The 20,317-nt window shown below is 61.0% G+C and overlaps 1 protein-coding gene across 1 annotated transcript in view; it reads right to left on the bottom strand.

The window, feature by feature from the left end:
- SLC7A5 (solute carrier family 7 member 5) overlaps window positions 1-20,262 on the bottom strand; it is a 31,561-nt gene extending 11,299 nt beyond the window's left edge. The window contains exons 1-2 of the mRNA XM_035024629.1: window positions 19,737-20,262; window positions 6,414-6,539 (exon numbers count right to left, since the gene is read on the bottom strand). Coding sequence (XP_034880520.1) covers window positions 6,414-6,539; window positions 19,737-20,262 — 652 coding nt within the window. The remainder of the gene's footprint in view (window positions 1-6,413; window positions 6,540-19,736) is intronic.
- Between the last annotated feature and the right edge of the window lie 55 nt (window positions 20,263-20,317).

The following is a 20,317-nucleotide window of genomic DNA, read 5'->3' as shown; positions in this document are numbered from 1 at the left end:
GAGCAGGGGCGGGGCGCGGAAGAGACACGGAGTCCTCCTGGGAGGAGGGCAGAGTCTAGAAGACTCCACGTGCAGTCTCAACCACCCACCTGCCCTCTGCAGCCAGGGGACATATGGCGATATCTGGAGACACGCAGGCTTGACAGGGCGGGGGCGGGGCCGTCTGGTGGGTGGAGGCAGGCGGTGCCGCTCAACTGGCTGGGATGCAGAGGGCGGCTGCCCGGACGGCAACGACACAGGGCAGGACTCTGCTCGGGCGAGTAGTGACCGATGCTGGGCCCGCGTGCACCGCTCCCACGGCTAGGGCAGACACGCTGACTGTGCTGGGCCCCAAAACGGGATGCCTCAGACATGGATGAATGACGACAGCCCCCACATGGCCACCGTGCTCTAAGCTACTCAGCCGGGCTCTCTCCCCACGGGGCCCCTGCCCCCCCAAGAGCAGGCCAGAGAATGACGGCGACAGACAGACACGCCGCAGGTCCTCCCATGGGCTCCAACAGTGGGGGCGTGGGCACCCTGGGATCCCACAGTTTAACGGGGTCCCGTGCCACCACCCCTTCTCTGGGGCTTCTCTGCACACCGCACTGCTGCCCAGAGGGAAGGCAGCATGCCGGCTGAGGCCGGGTCCCAGCCGTCGGCTCGCCCGCGGTGCACGCGAGTCCCCGGACCTTCACGTCTGCCTCTACCAGCCCAAACACGCAGCCCTCCCAGAAGGGCTGCTGGGAATGTGAACGCCAACACACAGCCGGAAGCTGGGCCCGCCTCCCGCCCACGGGGACCCCTTGGGGACCGGGGTAATTGGGGTGGAAAGCTCCAAGGCCCAGGGAGTGCTGTCAGGGAAAGCCAGCCCGAATCCCCACGTCACACAGACAGCCGTAGGAACCAGCAGCTCTGTGCACACGGGGACAGGCACGGTCCTTCCTCCCACCGGGTGAATGTGGCAGCCCTCCGGCTTCTGACCTGGGAGGACCAGGGCTCCCCCCACACCCGCATCCCCTGAGACCTGGCCTCTGCGTGGCGGGGGAAAGCTGGGCAGATGCTCACCAGCGCTTCTCCAGGGCCCCGGGAGCCTGTCAACACCACATCTGGGACGGGGCCGCAGGGAATCCCAGAACCTTCGGGCTGGCAGGGCCCCACCCCACCCCCCACCCCGTGCTTTCCCACAGGCAGAGCAGCCCTGGGGCACCCCTCCTGGGCTGGGGACACTGTGAGAAAGTCAGCCCCAAACTGGGGAACATCCACCAGCCTGGAAGCTCTTCTGCTTCTCGTCCCACTTTATCCTTCTGGGCTTCCATGGGATGGTCATTTACATCACGAGATGGGAAGAGGGTCTCCCCAGGAACTCCTATTAATCTGGAACCTCTGAATGTGACCTGGTTTGACGACGGAATGGAGGTGAGGATCTCATGGTGAGATCACGGATTAGGGTGGGCCCTGAACCCACGAGGGCCCTTGGAAGACACAGAGATACGGAAAGGGGCCACTCGGCCAGCTACAAGCCCAGGGACCAACAAGCCCAGGGACCGCCGGAAGCTGAAACAGACAAGGAGGGATGCCCCACGAATTTCAGAGGGACTACAGCCCTGAGTTTGGACTTTTGTTCCCCAGAACCATGAGGGGACGACGGGACACCGTCTGCAGACAGACCAATGGGACGCACTCCGTCTGCACCAGATGCCCTGGTCTCCACTCTGTGCCTCAGGGACGTGGCTGGGATAAGTTGTGGCCTTGGATCCTGCTTTGCAATCAGTGGCCAAGCAAACAGTGTTTGGCCTCAGGCTCCTGCTCTGTAAGATGGGCTGTCACGTGTGGGGCCACCGGGCCTCCGTGCTCTTGAGTCCCACCTGGTGAGGGAGCTCCGCGTGACTGGTGCCCTTAATGGGCCTGGGCAGAAAGCACCGCGATGGGTGTCCTGCTTCACCCAGAGACCAGCGTCCTGGGAGGGCACGCATCCTGCAGCTGGCTCATCGGGCTCCTCTTCCGCATTTCCCCGCCCTGGAGGGACGTGCCCGGCACGTGGTGCCTGTCCTGCCTCTGCCTGATGTCTGGGAACGGTGATGGGGCAAGAATCTGGGTGTGGGCAGGCTGACGGGAGGTCGGGGCTTGTTCACCGGGCCAGTGTCTGTCCCTGGGACCTTCTGTCTTTTAGACCCCCGGAGGAGCGGGCCCCTCGGCCTCAAGATCTGCCTTAAACCTCAAATCCCAGTTGCAAAGGGACCTCTCCCCACTGAGCAGGCTGGGAGAGACCCCTGAGAACCAACTGTGCCCAGCACAGGGCTCTGTGGCTGCCACGGCCCAGGGCCCAGGCGGGCTGAGGGCCTCAGTGGGAGAGCCCGACTTCGCCGACTTTGACTTCATGCCGGAGAGCAGCACCAGCAAAGCGCGTGATTCCAAAGCTGTTAGGATCCTGGAGGCTGAGTTAGTGCAGAGGTGTGCAGGCCCAAGGAAAAGGCCTCAACTAAAAATTATCAAAGAAAAGGAGCGCCTGGGTGGCTCAGCCTGTCGAGGGCTGACTCGTGGTTTTGGCTCAGGTCATGATCTCAGGGTCGTGGGATGGAGCCCCATGTCAGGCACTTCGCTCAGTGCGGGGTCTGCTGGAAATCTTCCCTCTGCCCCTCCCCCACTCACATTTCCTCTTTCTCTCAAATAAATCTTCAAAAAAAATTTATCAAAGAACATCCACAGGAAAAACAACCAAGCCTGCCTCGATGGCACCTTCAGTACAAGTCTTCCCACAGGGCAGGCCCTGCCCTGCCCCCGGCCCCTTCCCTGCTCCTGGGACCCAGGTGACCAGAGTGGAGAACCAAACCCCAGCCCTGCACAGCCCCCCGGTGCAGTGCCCTGCGGTCCCAGCAGGACCCCGAGCCCCTCTGAAATGGGCCCTGAAGTCCTGTCAGGGGAGGCCTGCAAGGGCTCGCCCCTTCCTGTCCGGGCTGTCTCCCATGTGTCCCCCATTCCGAGATACCCCGTCATGTTGGGACAGTGCCCAGACGTACGAGATAATCAACACCGGGTTTAGGAGCCTCCACGTGCCGTGCAGACCACACCCATGTCTCCCAGCATTTTGGGGCCAACATCTCGGCAGCGGGCTGAGTTTGTGTGAGCTGCTGCAAGCCTGGGGTGTAGGGGCAGGGGGCTGGGGGGCAGGACTGCTTGGTGCATGGAGACCTAGCCGCCACGACCTCCCTCGGCAGAGGATATCCTGCTCAGACTCGGCGTGGGAGGGAGGAGGCGCTCTATGGGCCCTTTACACCCGGACACCCGGGCAGTCCACGCTGTAACCGCTCTCCCGCTGGTGCTGTAGCCCGAGCAAAACCACACGGGTCCACACGGGTCCCACTGTGTGTCCTCCGGGACCGACCTGGGCAGAGGGACGCACCTTCTGCACCCCACTCCCATCTCTGGTCTGAGGAACGCCTGCCTGGCTTTGGGAACGGGCTGGCCTTAGGGCCATGGCCCCCGTGGGGCGTCCCACATAAGGGGTCCACAGACCAAAAGGGTAAAAGCAGGTGGCAAGCATGAGCCCCCAAGTGCCCTCCACCCACCCAGTCTGCCTGCTTCTCTGCTTTGTGCCACCGGACCCGAAATGCTGACCTGAGCTCTGTCTCCCCTCCTGAAAATGCTGGGAGCAAATCCAGACACCTCGCATGGCGCCAGGCCCCACGGATGCCCTCCCACCCACAGCCACAGGGCAGCTGAGCAGCTCCCACACCAAGATCCCAGCCTGGGGCCGTGCAGAGCCGTCCCTTTGTCCCCTTAACTCTGTGCCTTCATCCAGCTGCAACCCCCCCCCGCCCTCAGTCCTGGTCTGCGCTGGCGCCCCGTCTGCCTGTCTACAATTCTCCTGTTCATGTGCTGTCTGGTGTTCCCACCCCACAGCCGAGCCCTGGCCAGCAGGGCCAAGTCCCTGTCGGGGCTCAGCAGCCAGTCACACTCAGGGCCTCAGAAGGTTCCAGTGAAGGAGAGTGGGAAGAGCAAGGGTGGACTGCTCACGGGTCTCGAGGGAATGAGCCCAGCAGAGGCCTGGTGGCCGACCAATGGCCAGCTGAACTCAAACCCCCTCTGCAGCCCTCGGGCCCCCGTGGGTGCTTGGTGGGCTGGGGAGGAAGACCGGCCACTCAGAGCCCGGGGGAGCAGGGCACCCGAGGTCTGTGCCATGATGCCTGGCTGGGGGACAGCCTGGCTGGGGGACAGTCTGAGCACCATCGAGCCGAGCCCCGGCCCCAAGGATCCGGGCCCTCCCGCCTGCCATCAGCATGGGGACCCAGGGCGACGGGCAGGCTGCCCGAGGGAAGAAGAGTCAGACCACGGACTCCGTGGGAGGAGAAAGGCGTCAATTTTGCAACCATATGTCCCCCAGAAGGGAAGGCATTCATCTGGGAACAACACAACCGTCTTGAAGAAAACCAGGAGGCAGAATTCTGCAGACGCCACACTGTATCCCGAGTTCAGAAAGGAACTGCTTTGGGGCAAGGGGGGTGTGGGGGGGCGCGGGGGGGGGGGGGAATGTTTCCTACAGCAACAACATCACAAACACGTTAGGTATCCGAGCTGAACAAAAGCTCTTTGCTATCCAACTGAATTTGTTTCTACAAAAGTCAGGTCACCCCCTCCACATTCCTCATCTGTCTGTAGCTAATCAGACCGGCCCAGCAAATACCTTCACGAGCGGATCTTCTATCAAATGACACACTTCTGGCTGCACAAAGTCTGGTCCGCCGGGTCCCGCCCAGCCGACTGCTCCACGAGGCTGCACAGGGAAGCCCCGACCAGGGTCCTCAAGACTCGAGGACTAAGGCAGATGATGAAGTCCTGTCTTCAAGGAGGTGCTAGACCCTGGAGCCCCGGGAAGGCTCTCGGAGTGCAGTGGGAGCCCCGGGAGCAGCAGCCCCGCACACACTCAGGGCCGACCGGCCCCTCCCAGCCCTGCCTGGTCAGCGCACCCGCGGCTGGGTGGGGGTTAAGGATTTCCTGGCTGATCTGACACATGCTCCCAGGATGACGTCCAGCTCCCTTTCGTGCCCCAGAAAGCGGTCTGGAAATCAGGTGGGATGTCCCCCTCGACCCGGCTGCTGATCGTAGCTCGTGGGTGCTGGGGTCTCATTAGGTCCCAGAGCCACGCTAGGAACCTTCACACACGTGAATGTGTTCAATAAAGACGGTCTGCCCACATTATCTGGGTTCTCACTTCCACGTTACTAGGCTGGTGTAGACCAGCATGTGGGCTTCTCTCTAGCCCCAGAGAGGGCCCACGTGCACCCAATTCTCCCAAATCATGAACCCCCCCCGCACGGGCCCACGGCCTGCGGATGCTGAGTTCCTATGATGCGTGGGGCCCTGTGTGGCCATTAGGGGAAGGGAGCATGAGAGCCCAGGAACTGAAGGAACGGATTTCTGGGTACCACGGGCAGAAGCCTGGAGGACACGGCAGATATGGGGCCATCATGGGCTTTCCACCCACTCGATTCGTGGCTAGGCAGCACGTGAAGAGGGTGGGCTAGGATGAAGACGCCCACAGAGGCCCACGGAGTGCCCTGCTGGAGAAGACTGCACACGAGGGGCACGCAGCCCTGTGCTGGCATGCGATCTTGGACGATGCGGATCTAGCCCCAATCCCGGCTCTCCTGCTGCGAAGCTGGGGGCACGAGTGCTGCCCTCCCGCACCCCAGGGCTCTGAGAGGACTCGGTCGTGGACAGAGGCCAACACAGAGGCTACGGGGCACGTGGCTGTGCGCCCTCTTGGTGACCCTCTCTGAAGGGGCCCTCAGAAGCTGCCCTGCGCCAGCCCCTGGGGGACCGCTGGTCTGTGAGAGCCAAGCAGATCCCACCCCCCAGGAGAAACGCGTACTTCCCTTCCCAGCACCGAGAGGACGCACTGCCACCAAGCGCCACACCGTGGGTGACCCACAGAGATAAGACGAAGTGGCAGACCACAGTGGGAGGGGTTGGCATGGCAAGATGCTGGGGCTGGTGGGGGGCTCCTACATCCTCCCTGGGGGCGGCCACCCTCCATCGAACAGGCACTTGAGATGTGGGCCCCCATGTGCACGATCTGCCTCGGTAACGGTTCCATCCCACCTCGAGTTCCGTGTGCCGGCGCAGCCCCGAGGTCCCTCTGCGAACTGCCATGTCCCCATCCTACCCCCGCCCTCACGTGTGGGTAGGAGAGTGGCGTTTGAGGGGACGGCTTGGGCCATTTCTCCCCATCACTCGGGATTTAACTTTGCCGTTCAGTCTCTGTAACAACGTCAGTGCCTCTTGCCAGCCAGCGTGACCGGCTCAAAGGAAACCGTGCATGCTGGCACGGCAGACCTTCGGGCCGGGGCATTCAGGGCCAGGGACCACTCCCACCACAGGCAAGGCAGGGCCTCGAAGGACAACTGGCGGGGGCGCCCGGAGCTTGCACTCACCCTTCCCGATCTGGATGAAGCCGAGCAGAATGATCAAGGCCAGCGCCAGGAGCTTGGCGGCGGCGAAGGCGTCCTGGACCCGGGTGGCGGCCTTCACGCTGTAGCAGTTCACGGCCGTGAGCAGCACTGCGGAGAGAGGGCAGCAGTGAGTTGCGCGGGACAGGCGGCCCCGGCGGACAGGGGCAGCCCCAGAGAGGGGAGCCCAGCCCCTCTGGCGGCTCACACCTTCTGGGCCTTGTTCTGACTGACAGCTCTCCAGGCTCAAGGTCAGAGGCTGAGAAGCACACTTCTCGACTCTCAAAAACCTACAATCCCACACACCCCTAGGCTATCATAAAGATTTTTAAAAAAGATTTTTATTTATTTGAGAGAGAGCGCGAGAGGGAACACGAGCAGGGGGAGTGGCAGGCAGAGGGAGAGGGAGAAGCAGGCTTCTCGCCAAGCAGGGAGCCAGACATGGGACTCGATGCCAGGACCCTGGGATCATGACCTGAGCTGAAGGCTGAGCCACCCAGGTGCCCTCTCATAAAGAACTTTTTTTTTTTTTAATATTTTATTTATTTATTTGACAGAGAGAGTGAGAGAGCACAAGCAGGGGGAACAGTTGAGAGAGAGGGAGAAGCAGGTTCCCCGCCAAGCAGGGAGCCTGATGCTGGGCTCGATCCCAGGACCCTGGGACCATGACCTGAGCCGAAGGCAGACGCTTAACCATCTGAGCCACCCAGGCGCCCCCATAAAGAACTTTTAATGAATGAATTTCAACCTCCTGCCAGACTCTGACCACAGCCCTGCCCCGCCCTGCCCACGCCCCACCTGAGGCCTATCCTCAGAGAGCAGGTTACAAATACAAATGCACCTTTGCCACCGGAAGGAGTCTGTGCTCACCTGTGTGCACCCCTCCCCATTTCAGCCTAATTCAGGTGCCCACACAGCCCACCTAACTTCCCGAAGGTGGGAAACTCTTTTTGCAGAGAGAACCTTCTGGAATCCCACAGAGGAAACAGGTAAGTGAGGTACTGTTAGCATGAATCCACGTGACAAGCCAAGTGATGGGACCACGGGGGGCAATTCTGACACATGAAATGGGGACTGAAGGCGAGGCCAAGCCCAAGGAGGGGGCGTCAGCCAGAGGCCAGCTGGGCCCAGCTGGGGGCTTTAATAGTGTACGTTGAAAACTGGAAGTCACACCAATCATAGCTGGTCCCGACCTGGAAGGCGGGGGACGTGGGGCTGGGCGGAGGGGGGCACAGGTGGGCCCCCAGGCCAGGCTCCACAAACGCGCCCGGACGCACACAAGCAGGCCCTGCCTGGCTTCCCGGGAGACCCCTGGCCCTGACCCGAGCTGGAAGCATCGTGTGGTGACATAGTGGGTGTGCAGGAGGCGCGGTCAAGCGTGCAGGGACCCCGGGAGCTGGCTGTTACCGCACCCACTTACAACGAAGCAAAACTACATTAAAACGAAGGCAACAGATCCTCAGCGCTCAGACCTTCCAGTCCACTGCTCCTCCGTCGTGTGTGCTCTCGGCCGCCGCCAGGGCGAGCTGGCCAGGCTGCGGCTCGGCTCTGCGCACGGCGCCCTCCCGGAGGCTCGCGCGACCAGCTGCCCGGCAGCACCCACAGCAGGGAATCCGCAAGGGCACAGAGCGGGGCCCTCCTTTCTCGGGGGCTGGTCCTCTGACTTTAACCCGCAGGACCTGGACCTGGGAAGGGCCTCTGCACGAGCCCTCCACACCCGCTGCTTCTCCATGGGCTGCAGTTAAGGTAAGAAACGCTGGAAAGGTCTCACACCTTTTCTCTTTTCGACACAGAACTAACCCAGGACTGGCAGACCCCAAGGGGGGCTTCTTCCCCAGCTAAAGTCAATCAGTGAAATTTTACAATTTGAGCAGTAAGGCCCCCAAAAATAAATCTGCACTAATGAACTGGATAAGACCTGGCAGTTCGGGCGCCTGGGTGGCTCAGTCGGTTAAGCGAGTGCCTTCGGCTCAGGTCATGATCCTGGAGTCCCGGGATCGAGTCCCGCATCGGGCTCCCTGCTCGGCAGGGAGTCTGCTTCTCCCTCTGACCCTCCCCCCTCTCATGTGCTCTCTCTCATTCTCTCTCTCAAATAAATAAATAAAATCTTAAAAAGAAAGAAACGCTGGAAAGGTCTCACACCTTTTCTCTTTTCGACACAGAACTAACCCAGGACTGGCAGACCCCAAGGGGGGCTTCTTCCCCAGCTAAAGTCAATCAGTGAAATTTTACAATTTGAGCCGTAAGGCCCAAAAAAATAAATCTGCACTAATGAACTGGATAAGACCTGGCAGTCCGGGCGCCTGGGTGGCTCAGTTGGTTAAGCGACTGCCTTCGGCTCAGGTCATGGTCCTGGAGTCCCGGGATCGAGTCCCACGTCGGGCTCCCTGCTCAGCGGGGAGTCTGCTTCTCCCTCTGACCCTCCCCCGTCTCATGCTCTATCTCATTCTCTCTCTCAAATAAATAAATAAAATCTTAAAAAAAAAAAGACCTGGCAGTTCAGGTAGAAGAAAAACCTGAACTCTTCCAGCCCGCTGCACCCTGCCACCTGCTTATCACTCCAGGAAATTAACTGACACCCTAGTAGCGCCCCGCCCCCACGGCCATGTTCCTCACTGCTTAGAGCCCCGGCTGATGCAAGGACAGGCCAAGATTGTGCTCCACACTGAAAGTTCAGATCGAAAACTGCTCTCAAAGTCGTGACTTGTAGCTGCCACTCCGGAGTTGAAATGCTCAGGGGCTCCCTGCGCTGGGTGGGGCAGCAAAGAGCAGTGGCCTTTGGGCCTGGCATGGACCCCAGCCCAGTCCCTTGGGGCTCCTAGGCTGTCTGCCCCTGCACCTGCCAGGCTACATAGTAAAATGAGCTGCGGAGAGGAGGTGGGGCTCCAGACACAGTGTCCACACCACAGGGCTGAAGGAGGAGCTGAGCCTGGCCGGGAAAGGCTCAAATGTGCATGGGGCAGACAGCCCCGGGGACCTTCAGTGTGGCCCCGGGGAGTGGGCACATGCTCAGTCCAGGCCCTCAGAGTCAACGGGGAGATGGCTGTCCTGTATCAGCCACGTCAGCGATGCCATTCCCCGCACAGAAAAGAAAACAGAGGCTCAGAGTGGCCCCCTGCCCCAAGATGGTAGGGGCAGACCCCAGACTGAGACCCAGGTCTCTGGGGTCTATCTGGCAGCCCCACGGTAATCACAGTGGAGGGCAGGGAGGGGAGAAGTAGCGGGATTCCCTTGTCCTAGGCTTCCAGGGGAATGCTTTCAGTCCGCTGCTCATCGATCCCACCGGCCACATGGCTGGGATCCGGGATGGAAGGGCCTTGGAGGGCAAGCCCACGCTCAGGGCCTGTTCCTTCCTGCCACCGGATCCCAGGGAGCCTGTGCACAGCAAGAGGGCGGCGCCGAGGTTTCCTGGGACAGCCTCACATTTCCTTATGGGGTGAGCGTGACGGTCATGGGGGCACAAATGCCTCTGGCCCCCCTCACCAGGCCCAAGTGGCTAGCACTCTGTAGGCAGATGCACTTTTGGCAGGAGGCCGGCCCACTGCATCACTCCCCCCATCCGTGTCCCAGGGAGGCAGGGCGGGTGGGGGAGGTGTGGCCCGGCCGCACTGGGAGGCGGCTCTTCCCCGCCCGCGGGACACCCTGCTCAATGTGGCTTCTGGCAGGCTGGTCTCCTGGCAGAGGCGTGCGGGCACGGCTCTGGACACCGGAACAGCCGAACCGCCGCCTCTGCTCCGCCTGCTCCTCTGGGGTCTTCCTATACCCTCCCCACTTCGCAGAGGACAATTCAGGCTCCAGCAAGGGGAGCAGGCTTGCCCGGAGCTCCCAGCTCATGGTCGGTCCTGCTGCGGTGCCCACTAATGCTGTGCTGGTCTTAGCGGTCACGGGGGCAGGACAGGGGCCCAGAGTCCCTCCTCTTCCACGCCGCTGCCCCTCCGTCGGGAACACGAGGCGCACAGCCTGCCCGGCCCAGGCCTGACCCGCTGCTCCCGCTAGCGCATCTTGAGCCCTTCAGGGCTCTCTCTTCACACCGACGCGGCTCTAGGTCACGTCCACAGTAACCAGGTCATGGTCAGACAAGGCCGGCTGCAGGCGGGAGGGGAAGGGATCTGCTCACAGGACAAAGGGGACCTTGTAACATCCATTTCTTTTATACAAAGAATTGAAATACCTGATGAAACTTTAATGTTCACTGACTGGCTGACGAGTAAACAAACGCTTTAGTATTCTCCATGGGGTTTTTTAAAAAGTTTCAAAACAAAATACAATCCTCAGTAAGCAAATGCGTTCCTCAGGGACCCACTGGCTTCTGCCCTTCACGAAAGCAGCTGGTCGTGCATCTCAGGGCCTTTTGCCTATAGCTCCGGCACCTTGACCGGACGCCTTCAGAAGGGGGGCTGCCGCCGCGGGTCTGATGGGGACACTGGGGTCCGGGGTGTAAGGAGAGAAGGTGCTGAGGGTTATGGGGTGGTCCCTACAGACTCGCAGCCCTCCAGGGCCTGTCACACGAGCAGGCCGGCCGACGGGGCAGAGGTGCCCGGGAAGGCTCCCCACACCGGCACCCCCAGATAGGCAAGGCTGTGCTCGCGCATGCCGACAGCGGGGGCCAGGAAGGTAAGCCAGCTCTGGGCTGCCTGAGCACCGCCAGGAGCAGGCTGGGACCGGCGGCCGGTCCCGCACACTGGGAGCTCGTCCTTCAGGTCTGTCTGTCCCATCCTCGTCCTGCTACGACCCAGGCCACATCACACCCAGCTCAACCTCAGCAAAGGAGCCAGGGTCTCGGGGGCTCCCTCTGCACCTCGATGGTGGGTAGTGCTGCCCAGTGAGGGAAGGACGACCCCACAGCCTCACGGGACACCTGGTCACAGGGAGAGCCTGGCTGCGAGCTCCAGCCCCGGCCCCAGGCTGACTGAGTAGGGGACTTGCGTTGAGATTCCTGCCTACAGACCCAGGGCTGCACGTCCCCAGAGGGCCACTCGGCCCTGGGCGCCGGCCCCTTCCAACCTGTTATTCTCAGGCTCCCCTCAGGGAGCACTCTGGGACGCTCCCCGACCCTGAGCGTGGGGTATCCTTGGGGAGTTGCCATCGGTGGGGCTTGACGTGACCCGGGACACCCCGCATGCTCTCTGCTTCCCCATCCCATGTGGGGCCCCCATGCTGCGGACGTCACAGAGGCATGGGGGTGGGGAGCACAGAAGGTGCCCCGAGCGGGGGGGACGTACTCCCCACTAGCACACAGGTCACCAGCCTCCTCCTGGCAGTGGCCTCTGTCTCTGGGAAGGTGGTTATCTGAGCAGGACTCAAACGCTCCCTCCCCAGCCTGGCCCCACCTGACCTCTCATCCCTCAATGCCGCCAGGGACCCCAATCGCCCACCACAGCCCCGACTTCTGCTAGACAGCAGCCTCGTGTTAAATGTACTCATTCGGCTGTTTCACCCAGAGGAGGGCAGTTGAAACTCAAGGGCAGCCTGTTTTCATTTAAAAACACCAAAACAAAAAAAAATTTTAAAGATAAAAGTAAGTAAAAAAATAAACAAACACACCCAAACAAAACACAAAAAACACATCAACTGAGGGTAAAATGCTGACGGGCGTAGCCGACGCAGTAACCCGGGCTGTGCTCTCTCACGACTGTGTGGACGCCAGTACCAAGGTCAGCAAGGATCTTGCAGAAGTGTGTGAGTGAGCACTTGATGTGGGCTCAGACTCACTCTGTCGTTCGGTGCCCTCGGCGCACCCCGGTGGCAGGCCGACCCCACCCCCTCGCTGACTTGAGGTCAAACACACCAGGGGAAGGTCACGAGTAAGCCCAAGAGAACCACCCAAAACCACAGCATCTGGGTCCTGGCTGGCACCTACTGATGAGGAAATCAGTCCAATGCCCCCCCCCCCCAGGGGGCCGCAATGACGGAGCCCACCTCGTCCCTGGCCCAAGGCTCTGCAGGAACTGTCCACCCCCAGAGATGGAAGGGCCCCAGGGTCAGAGCCCCCTCGAATCTCACTGCCTGAGTCCCACCTAGGAGCCACAGGCGGGCTCCTCAAATGGGTCTCTCTAAAGAAGGTGCTTTCTGCATACGGTTTTCAGGCCCTGGACGCCAAGGGCCAACTTCCGACAGGGCGCCAGGCTGCTCCGCAGGCTCCTGTCCTGCCTTCGCCTTACTTATCCCAACCCACCCAGCACACACAGGGGCCCAGAGCTTCGTGGGGGCTCATTTATCAGCACCTGCCCCCCTGGCCCCCGGAGGTGCACATGTCCTCCGGGCTCACCGCGAGCCCCCCTCTCAACAGGCAGCCTGGCAGCCCTGATCACCTGGGCCTCCCCCACCAAGCACTTCTTCGTGTCCTGCCTTAACTTTGTCGGCCCTCCCAGAGACAGATAGGATCTCACACTCCCGGACGCCAGAGGCCCCTGAGGGCCTCTTGGGACAGTTGGTGGGGCCCCATCCCAGAGCTTCTGATTGGCAGGCCTGGATGGGGCCGAGAGTCTGCATTCCTAACTCTCCCCAGGGACGCCAGGGCTGAGGGCCCAGAGATCCCACTTGGAGAACCGGAGGGCGATTTCACCTTTGCTAGGCTCCAAGAAAAGGAATGCGCATGACCCCAAACCACGTGACAAGGCCGACTCCCCTCTGGAACGTGCTAGAACACAGAGCCACAGTTCAGGTCTAGAGCTCTGCTCCAGACCCGCCCAGGGCAGGGAGCTGTTCTGACAGGGCCCAAGGCTCCCTCAGCCAAGGGGCCACTGGCAGCTTGTGGAGAGGCCAATGTGACCTCCCCATGCAAGTGGGACACTGGCTCTCAAGCGGTAGCCCCCCCCGCCCGCCCCCATCTTGTCCATTCACTGCTTCTCTGTGTAAAGAAATTACCAACAGGCCAGTGTCCCATTTTCAAATTCCCCATGACCACCCCTGGAACATGCATCTCCACATTTCTTCCCATTTTTAACCTGACCCCGGGGTTCATCAGGTGTCAGGAATGGGGCCGGCACGTTCGTGACAGAACACACCAGCAAGGGGCAGATTTAGTCAGCTCAGAGAGCTGCCAGCCCCCCCGGGGCCTGGGGCGGGCAGGAGACCCCCCCAGAGAGCGGCATCTCGCTTTACTGGGCTTTCCTGAGGCACAGTCCTGGAGAACAGGGAGGTCCCCAGGGGCCACCTGCCCCAAGAACAGCCAGGACAACCAGGAGGGAACCCTCCCTCGGCTCTGAAGTGACCCCCGAGTGCCGACATACTGTGTGACGCTGGGCAGGTTGCTCAGTGTGTCTGGTCTCCGCACGGCTGCTGGGGGTGGGGGTGAAGGAGCATGCGAACTCGCTGCCCAGCAGCCCACCAATCGGTCACTGCCAACTGTGAAGATCTGCTCAGGACAGACCAGGCTGTTGCTCAGGAGGCTCGGTGCCCTGGGGGTCTCCCTTGTGGCCTGGAAACCCCCAGTCCATCCCCCCTGCTCCTCCAGTCATTTTACTGAAGAAGAAAATGGAGGGAAACCTGCTGTAGTCACAGGCCGAGAGGACGGGGGGCATCTAGCCTCATCTGATGGTTGGGTAAATGGAGCTCAGAGAGGTTGTCCGGCTGCTGAAAGTCACACAGCCCAGGGAGCAGGGAGCGGACACTCAGGTCTCCCAAGTCCCACTCCTGTGCTCTGGAGCTTTGGGGCTTCGACCCTGGCTCCCCCACCCCACACTGTGCCCCCATCTTGCTAGTTCTGGGGAGCCTGGGCATCAATCCCCCCAACCAGGTGATTCTAAAGCCTACCGATGGGGCAAATCCCCCAGGGACCCAGCCCCCACGTGCACACGTGTGACGCCCGTGTACTGAGCACCGTCCAAAGGGAGGGGCTGGGTGAGTGGGGGGATGCTGGCCTGTGTGGGTTTAGGCCTGAGTCTGAAGCAGGCTGTCCCTCTGGCGTCTGCCGCTCTCTGGACAGAGGGTTCTTGTGCAGGCCATGCAGGGACCGTGCCCAGGACAGGGCCAGCCAAGGGCATCCTGGGAGGGTGCCCCCACGGTGTGCCCCCCACTAGGCAACAGGGCCTGACCGGAGCTAGAGAGCGTGCCCACGCACGTCTCCCTCCTCCCAGGTAAGGCTGCCCCAGGATGGGGCCCAGTCTGTGCCCCAGCCCTGACACGTCAGCACGGGGTCTTCACAGGGGCTGCAGGCTGCTGAACCTCAGTGAGGTCTCCCACCCTGGAGGACAACCGGGGCTCACAAGCCCTCTCCTTTTGTGTCCCGGAAACAGCTCACCGCCAGGGACCGCCTTCCCCGACGACCAGAGGACACTCTCCAGTGACCAGGTCGGACAAAGGTCCTCAAACGCCCTCTGTGCCTTGGCAGTGATGACCCCACTGATCCACCGGAACAAAATGCTCGTTAAGCAGACTGTGCTTTGGCCTCCCTTCCTCCCCAGACCCCTGGCCCTGGTCCCCCTCAGGGCGAGCCAGCAGACGGCCTCCACGTGGGGGGAGACCTGTTCTGCCTGGGACCCACCGGCCATCGCCCCCCCCACATCCATCCCAGGTCCTTGGGTCCTCTCCCTTAGCTCTGGGGTGTCTAAGATGATTGCAGGAGACACCCCCTACCCCGGGCCCGTAACACGAGGGTGCCCAGATTAGACATGGCTCCAGCCAGGCCCTGTCTCCACGCACTGCTGCACCCGGGAGGGCCACAGCTCCTGGTCCCCAGCTCATCCACTGTTCCCCCAACCAGGCACAAGTGCTCTGTCGTGTTCGATTTCCAGACAGTCCCTCTTGTCATCTGTCCCTGCAGTGAGGAGACGACTGACTCATATACCCTCTGCAGGCATGACCTACACAACCCTGCCCTGCTCTGAGACACAGGCCCAGAGAAGCTAAGCACCCAGTCCCAGGTCACACAGCCCAAGGGACTCACAGAAGTTGGGGGACAGGGACAGGGCCTGGGCCAGTGTCCCCACAGGCCTTCTGCAACAGCCCTAGATAACTCAGGCAGGACATGAATGTGTCTGTGCTGAGTGCTGAATCCCGTGCCAGCCCTAGGCAGCTCACACGGACATGGGCAAAGCACGAGGCTGGCCACAAGGTCACAGTGAGCTTCAGGCCCACGTTTCCCTGCAGTGGCCTCAGTTCTATATTGGCCACGTTTTGAGTAACTCACAGACCATCGCGGACAATCAGCTGGGCCTCAGCAGCGACAGACGTCAGCCAGCCACCAAGGTCAGGGCAACTGAGAGCAGGATCGGGTTGCAGGTACCATGCTCCAAGGGCCCAGATGGGAAGGTGGTGCCAATTCCTCACATAGCGGAAGGGCTGCACGTGGCCCCGAAAATGCCCCTGCAGGGAGACAGGTCTGCCTGGACAGGCATGCGGGGGAAAAGATGCCTCCCATGCTCTGAGCCTTCCTATGGCACACGGGTCCTGGAGGGCCTGCTGGGACGGCGCAGCGTAGTCCTGTCAGCAGCATAAAGCCCAGCGGTGGGGACAAGTGCGCTCTGGGCAGCGCCCTAGGCCAGCGATCCAGAGAGGGCCCAGGAAGGTCACGCCCACTGGGGGGTGCAGAATCAGGCAGCCCCTGGTTCCCAGCACCCCCAGGCTGTGGGACACAGAAGGTGGACGGGGACTAGAGACGCACGTGGGCACGGGAAGGGGGCGCATGCTGGGGGGCAGCTGGGGGCCTACCCCACCCCAGAAGCTCTCTGCAAGGTAAAGATCTGGATGGGAAGAAGAAGGAAAAATGAAAGGTTCCCTAGCCAGCTGTGCATATGGCGGGGGTCAGGGACCCCAGTCAGGGGGACAAGCACTCCCCAAAGAGTCCGGGATGGGACAAACCTCAGATCCCCACGTCTCCTTACCCTGGCTGACCAGACGCCTGGACCTGGTGACCGACATCACCCCAGGACCCTGACATCTGCCATTCCCTCCCAAGATGCGGCCATGTGTCCCCACACACGCGAGGGCAAAAGATGGTTTGGCACGGGCAGTGGGCTCTCAGCCCACCACTGCCTCAGTTTCCCAACAAGAGGGATGACAACAATGGTTTCAGAGGCTGGGCAGGAGCATGTGAGGAGAGGCGTGAGTCTGAGCGCACGGCAGCCAGGAGACGCCAGATCCATTTCTGACCCCCTTGGGGGGCAGGGGTGTGAGAACCCCATGACTATGCACACTTTGGAGTTAATACGCCTGAAACACATTTCTGGGCAGAGTCTGCACATTCCATTGGATTATCAAAGGGGTCCGTGACCCAGGGAGAAAAGGGTTAGAAATGCCCACCCAGCATCTCCTGCTTCCTTGAGGTCATGCGCTGTTGTGAAGGACCCCACGGGGCTGAGCTCCAGTCCCGTGACTCGGCGTGACTTGCTCCGGGGGCTGGAGCATGTTCACGTCTGGCTGGGAAAGTCAGATTTCAGTGCTAATGACTGGGCTGTCGTCTGCACTGAGCTCACGGCTTGTGACTCTGTGGTCGCCAGCAACTTGGAAATACCCAGAAGCCTTTGCCTCGTGCAGAGACGGGCCCAGCCCTGGCAGCTCACAGGTGTTCAGACACCCTGAACCAGGCGATACAGCGGACACATCGTGTAGGCACCTCACACGCCCAGGAGTGGTCACCACCTGGAGCTGATGGAGAAGAGCCGGTCAACTAGAAGACTGGGGGGTACAGCCATGGCCTCCCCTCCCCCTCTGGTCATCACCCCAACTGACTTAGCCTCACATCGGCTAGCCCTGACCCACAGCCAGCCAAGCCCGTTCCTGATCTGTGCCCCTCACCTACGGGACGGGACGGCCAATCTCCTGCCCCCGGGGTGGGAAGGGGCTGCTTCCTGTGGGACAGGCACGTCGCGGCTCAGACCCCAGCCTGAGAGGGAGACAGCAGCATTCACCTCTGGCTCTTCCTGCCTTCTCTCGTAAGGCTGGTCTCACGCCAGATCCCACATGGCCATCAGGACTTACAGAGCGAGTTTCTCTCGCCTTTACGTGCCCGGAGAAACCCCAGAGCCACACTAGACAAGGGCCCCATAGTGGTCGTTTTGGTCAGACCTGTAAGAAAAGGGCTTTATTCCCATATATATTACCGGCAGGACCATACTAAGCACCAAAGGCGACCTGTTTCAGAACAGCCTTTCTTAGGAAGCAGAAACTGTGGTGGATTATGTCCAGGGCACTGAAAAGACCAACCAGCAAAACTGAGAACTTTGCTCAAGCACCCACGACACACCACTGGAAGGAGCGGGCCACCGGGCCCTCCCAAGGGGCACTGCGGAGCCGGGGGCTGCAGGGATGGGCTCGAGTCGGAGTGCAGAACAGAGCACCTTTCCTCTTCTTGGGGAGAAATTCTAGAACCCAGCCATTGTGGGATACCTGGAGGGCACTCAAACTGTCTGTGGCTCTTCACGGCCTTCTCAGATGCCCCCGCAAGGGCGGGCCTGCCTCCCTGGAAACCCATAACCGTTCTCCATGCTCAGTTCAGAGCAGCCTGCGCTGGGCAGCTCTGACTTCTGGGAGCCTGGGACCAGCCCTTGTCCCTTTCCAGACAGTGAGGCTCTAGACTAGTGCTCCTCCTGGCAGACAGGAAGTCCTTTTCTGTAACTGAAAATCCTCTTCCTCTCAGACAAAGCCACCCACACCCAGGCACACGTAACACACTCCCAAGGAGGTTCAGGGAAGAAGAGCCACAAAGGCTGATCAGCACATGGAAAACATCACCCCCACTCACAACTCACACTGGCAGGGCGCCTTCAACACCCCTCCTGGCCAGGCCCAGCAGTGCCACAGGGCCGTGGGGCAGGTGGTGGGCCCACCGCAGTCCCTCTGCAATCTATCTACTTAAACCTGAAAGTTTAAAAAGGTACTTACTTCTAAAGACTAGAGAGAGAACAGGCCTTTAAAGACATTATCTGGGCGCCCGCGTGGCTCAGTTGGTTGAACATCTGCCTTCGGCTTGGGTTATGGTCTCAAGAGTCCTGGGATCGAGCCCCACATGGACTCTGCTCAGCGGGGAGCCTGCTTCTCCCTCTCCCTCTGCCCCTACCCCTGCTTGTGCACGCGCTCTCTCGCACAAATACATAAAGAGTCTTAAAAAAAAGAAAAAGACATTATCTGTTTCACTACATAGTGGGCCCAAACATTAAATCATAAGATTATACGATTATTATAATTGTATCATAAAAAGTCCTTTTGCCTTTAGAGGGGCTTTTCCTTTCTCAGACCAGTGTGTCGTCCCATAAAACCCTCATGTCAAAGCCCCACCAGAAACCACAGGTCTTCCTGTCCTCAAGCAGATCGACCTCCTACATTTGGGCAAATTTTTTTTTTTTTTTTTTTTTTTAAGCTGAGATCCACATCCTGAGACCGCCCCAAAAAAGGCAAATAATGCTCCTTCACGGGCGTAGCTGCTCTGTTCGGGGTGTCGGGAACGCGTGTGATGTCAGGCGGCCAAGCGGAGCTGCCCTGGGTTTTGCCTTCCGGACTCACCATTTTATGAAACGTGCCTGTCCCCACACTACAGTGTGGCTCGTGCAGGCAACTTGGTCCGCACACTCCATAATCCCCACAGCACCGGCAGGGCACTGCCGATCAGAAGCCACTCCCCGAGTCCCCGAGTTTCGAGGCCAGGACCCCAACCCTGAACGCAGCCCTGCTGGCTCCGGACCTATGTGCACTATTAACATCCAGGCCAATCCTCACATCAGGTGGCAGCTCTGAAAACAGGACGCTTCCATCCTGCGAGGCTGCTTAGAAGTTGGCCAAGGGGTAGGTGTAAGAAGTGCCAACGGCCAAAAGAAGAGAAGAAAATCACATGATGTCTGGTACAAACGACTTTCTTCTGAAATCCCACCAGAAAACTCTTCTGGCAAAGCACTCAGTTCACCAGGACTGTGTCCCCCAGCCTAACGCAGAGCATGCCCATTGTCCGGAAGAGGACCGGGGCTGTTTCCCAGCACGACTTGGGATCCCCGAAACCCACCCTCCACCCCCAACACACACGCACTTAATCCGCAGCCAAGCACCCCCTGTAAGCACTCCTGACGCCGCAGCGCCGAGGGGCACCACAGGATCCTGTCACTACTGGTTTCGCGTGAGCCAGCCTCCGCCGGTTCCGGGAGCAGAAATGAATGAATGTTTTTCTCCGCAACCGCAGTTCCTGTCCGAGCAGCGGGCACTGGGAACCTCAGACAGGAAACGCGCTTTTCAGACGCTGTAGGGACGCTCGGCGCACGAACGGACGAGGCGAGGAAGCGGGACCCCCCCGCCCTCCCCGAGCGCAGGGCACGGGCCCCGCTGACTCAGCGCCCACTCCCAGGACGAGGCGGCCGCGAAGGAGCGAGGCTCGGTACTCACGCACGCAGAGGCAGGCCACGAGCTTGGCGGCCTCCTCGGGCACCGGGCAGCTGGGGAAGAGCGGCTTGAGCAGGTAGGTGGCGAAGACGAGCGCCACGATGTACTGCGAGGAGGGCCGGATGATGAGCAGCTCGATCCAGAGCTTGAGGAAGGCGGGCAGCGAGCCGTACACCTCGAGCATGTAGGCGTAGTCGCCCCCCGACTTGGTGATGGTGGTCCCCAGCTCCGCGTAGCAGAGCGCGCCCACGATGGAGAAGACCCCGCACACGGCCCACACCACGAGCGCCAGTCCGGGCGAGCCCGCCTCCTTGAGCACGCCGGTGGGCGTCACGAAGATGCCCGAGCCAATGATGGTGCCCACGATGATGGCCACACCGTTGAAGAGCGTGATGCTCCGCTGCAGGGTCACGCCCTCCGCGCCCTCCGCGCGCCGCGTCGCCAGCATGCGCTCCCGCGCCTGCCGCTCCTCCTCCTCGGCCGCCGCGGGGGCCGCGGACACGCGCCGCTTCGGGCCGGAGCCCGCCATGCCGCCGCCGCCGCCGCCGCCGCCGGCCGCACCGCGCCACGCGCCGCCCGCTCCC

This window comes from Mirounga leonina, unplaced genomic scaffold (assembly GCF_011800145.1).
Source record: "Mirounga leonina isolate KUSES-001 unplaced genomic scaffold, KU_Mleo_1.0 Mir_180, whole genome shotgun sequence".
Lineage (NCBI taxonomy): Eukaryota > Metazoa > Chordata > Mammalia > Carnivora > Phocidae > Mirounga > Mirounga leonina.
This window is presented reverse-complemented; position numbering and strand designations above follow the sequence as displayed.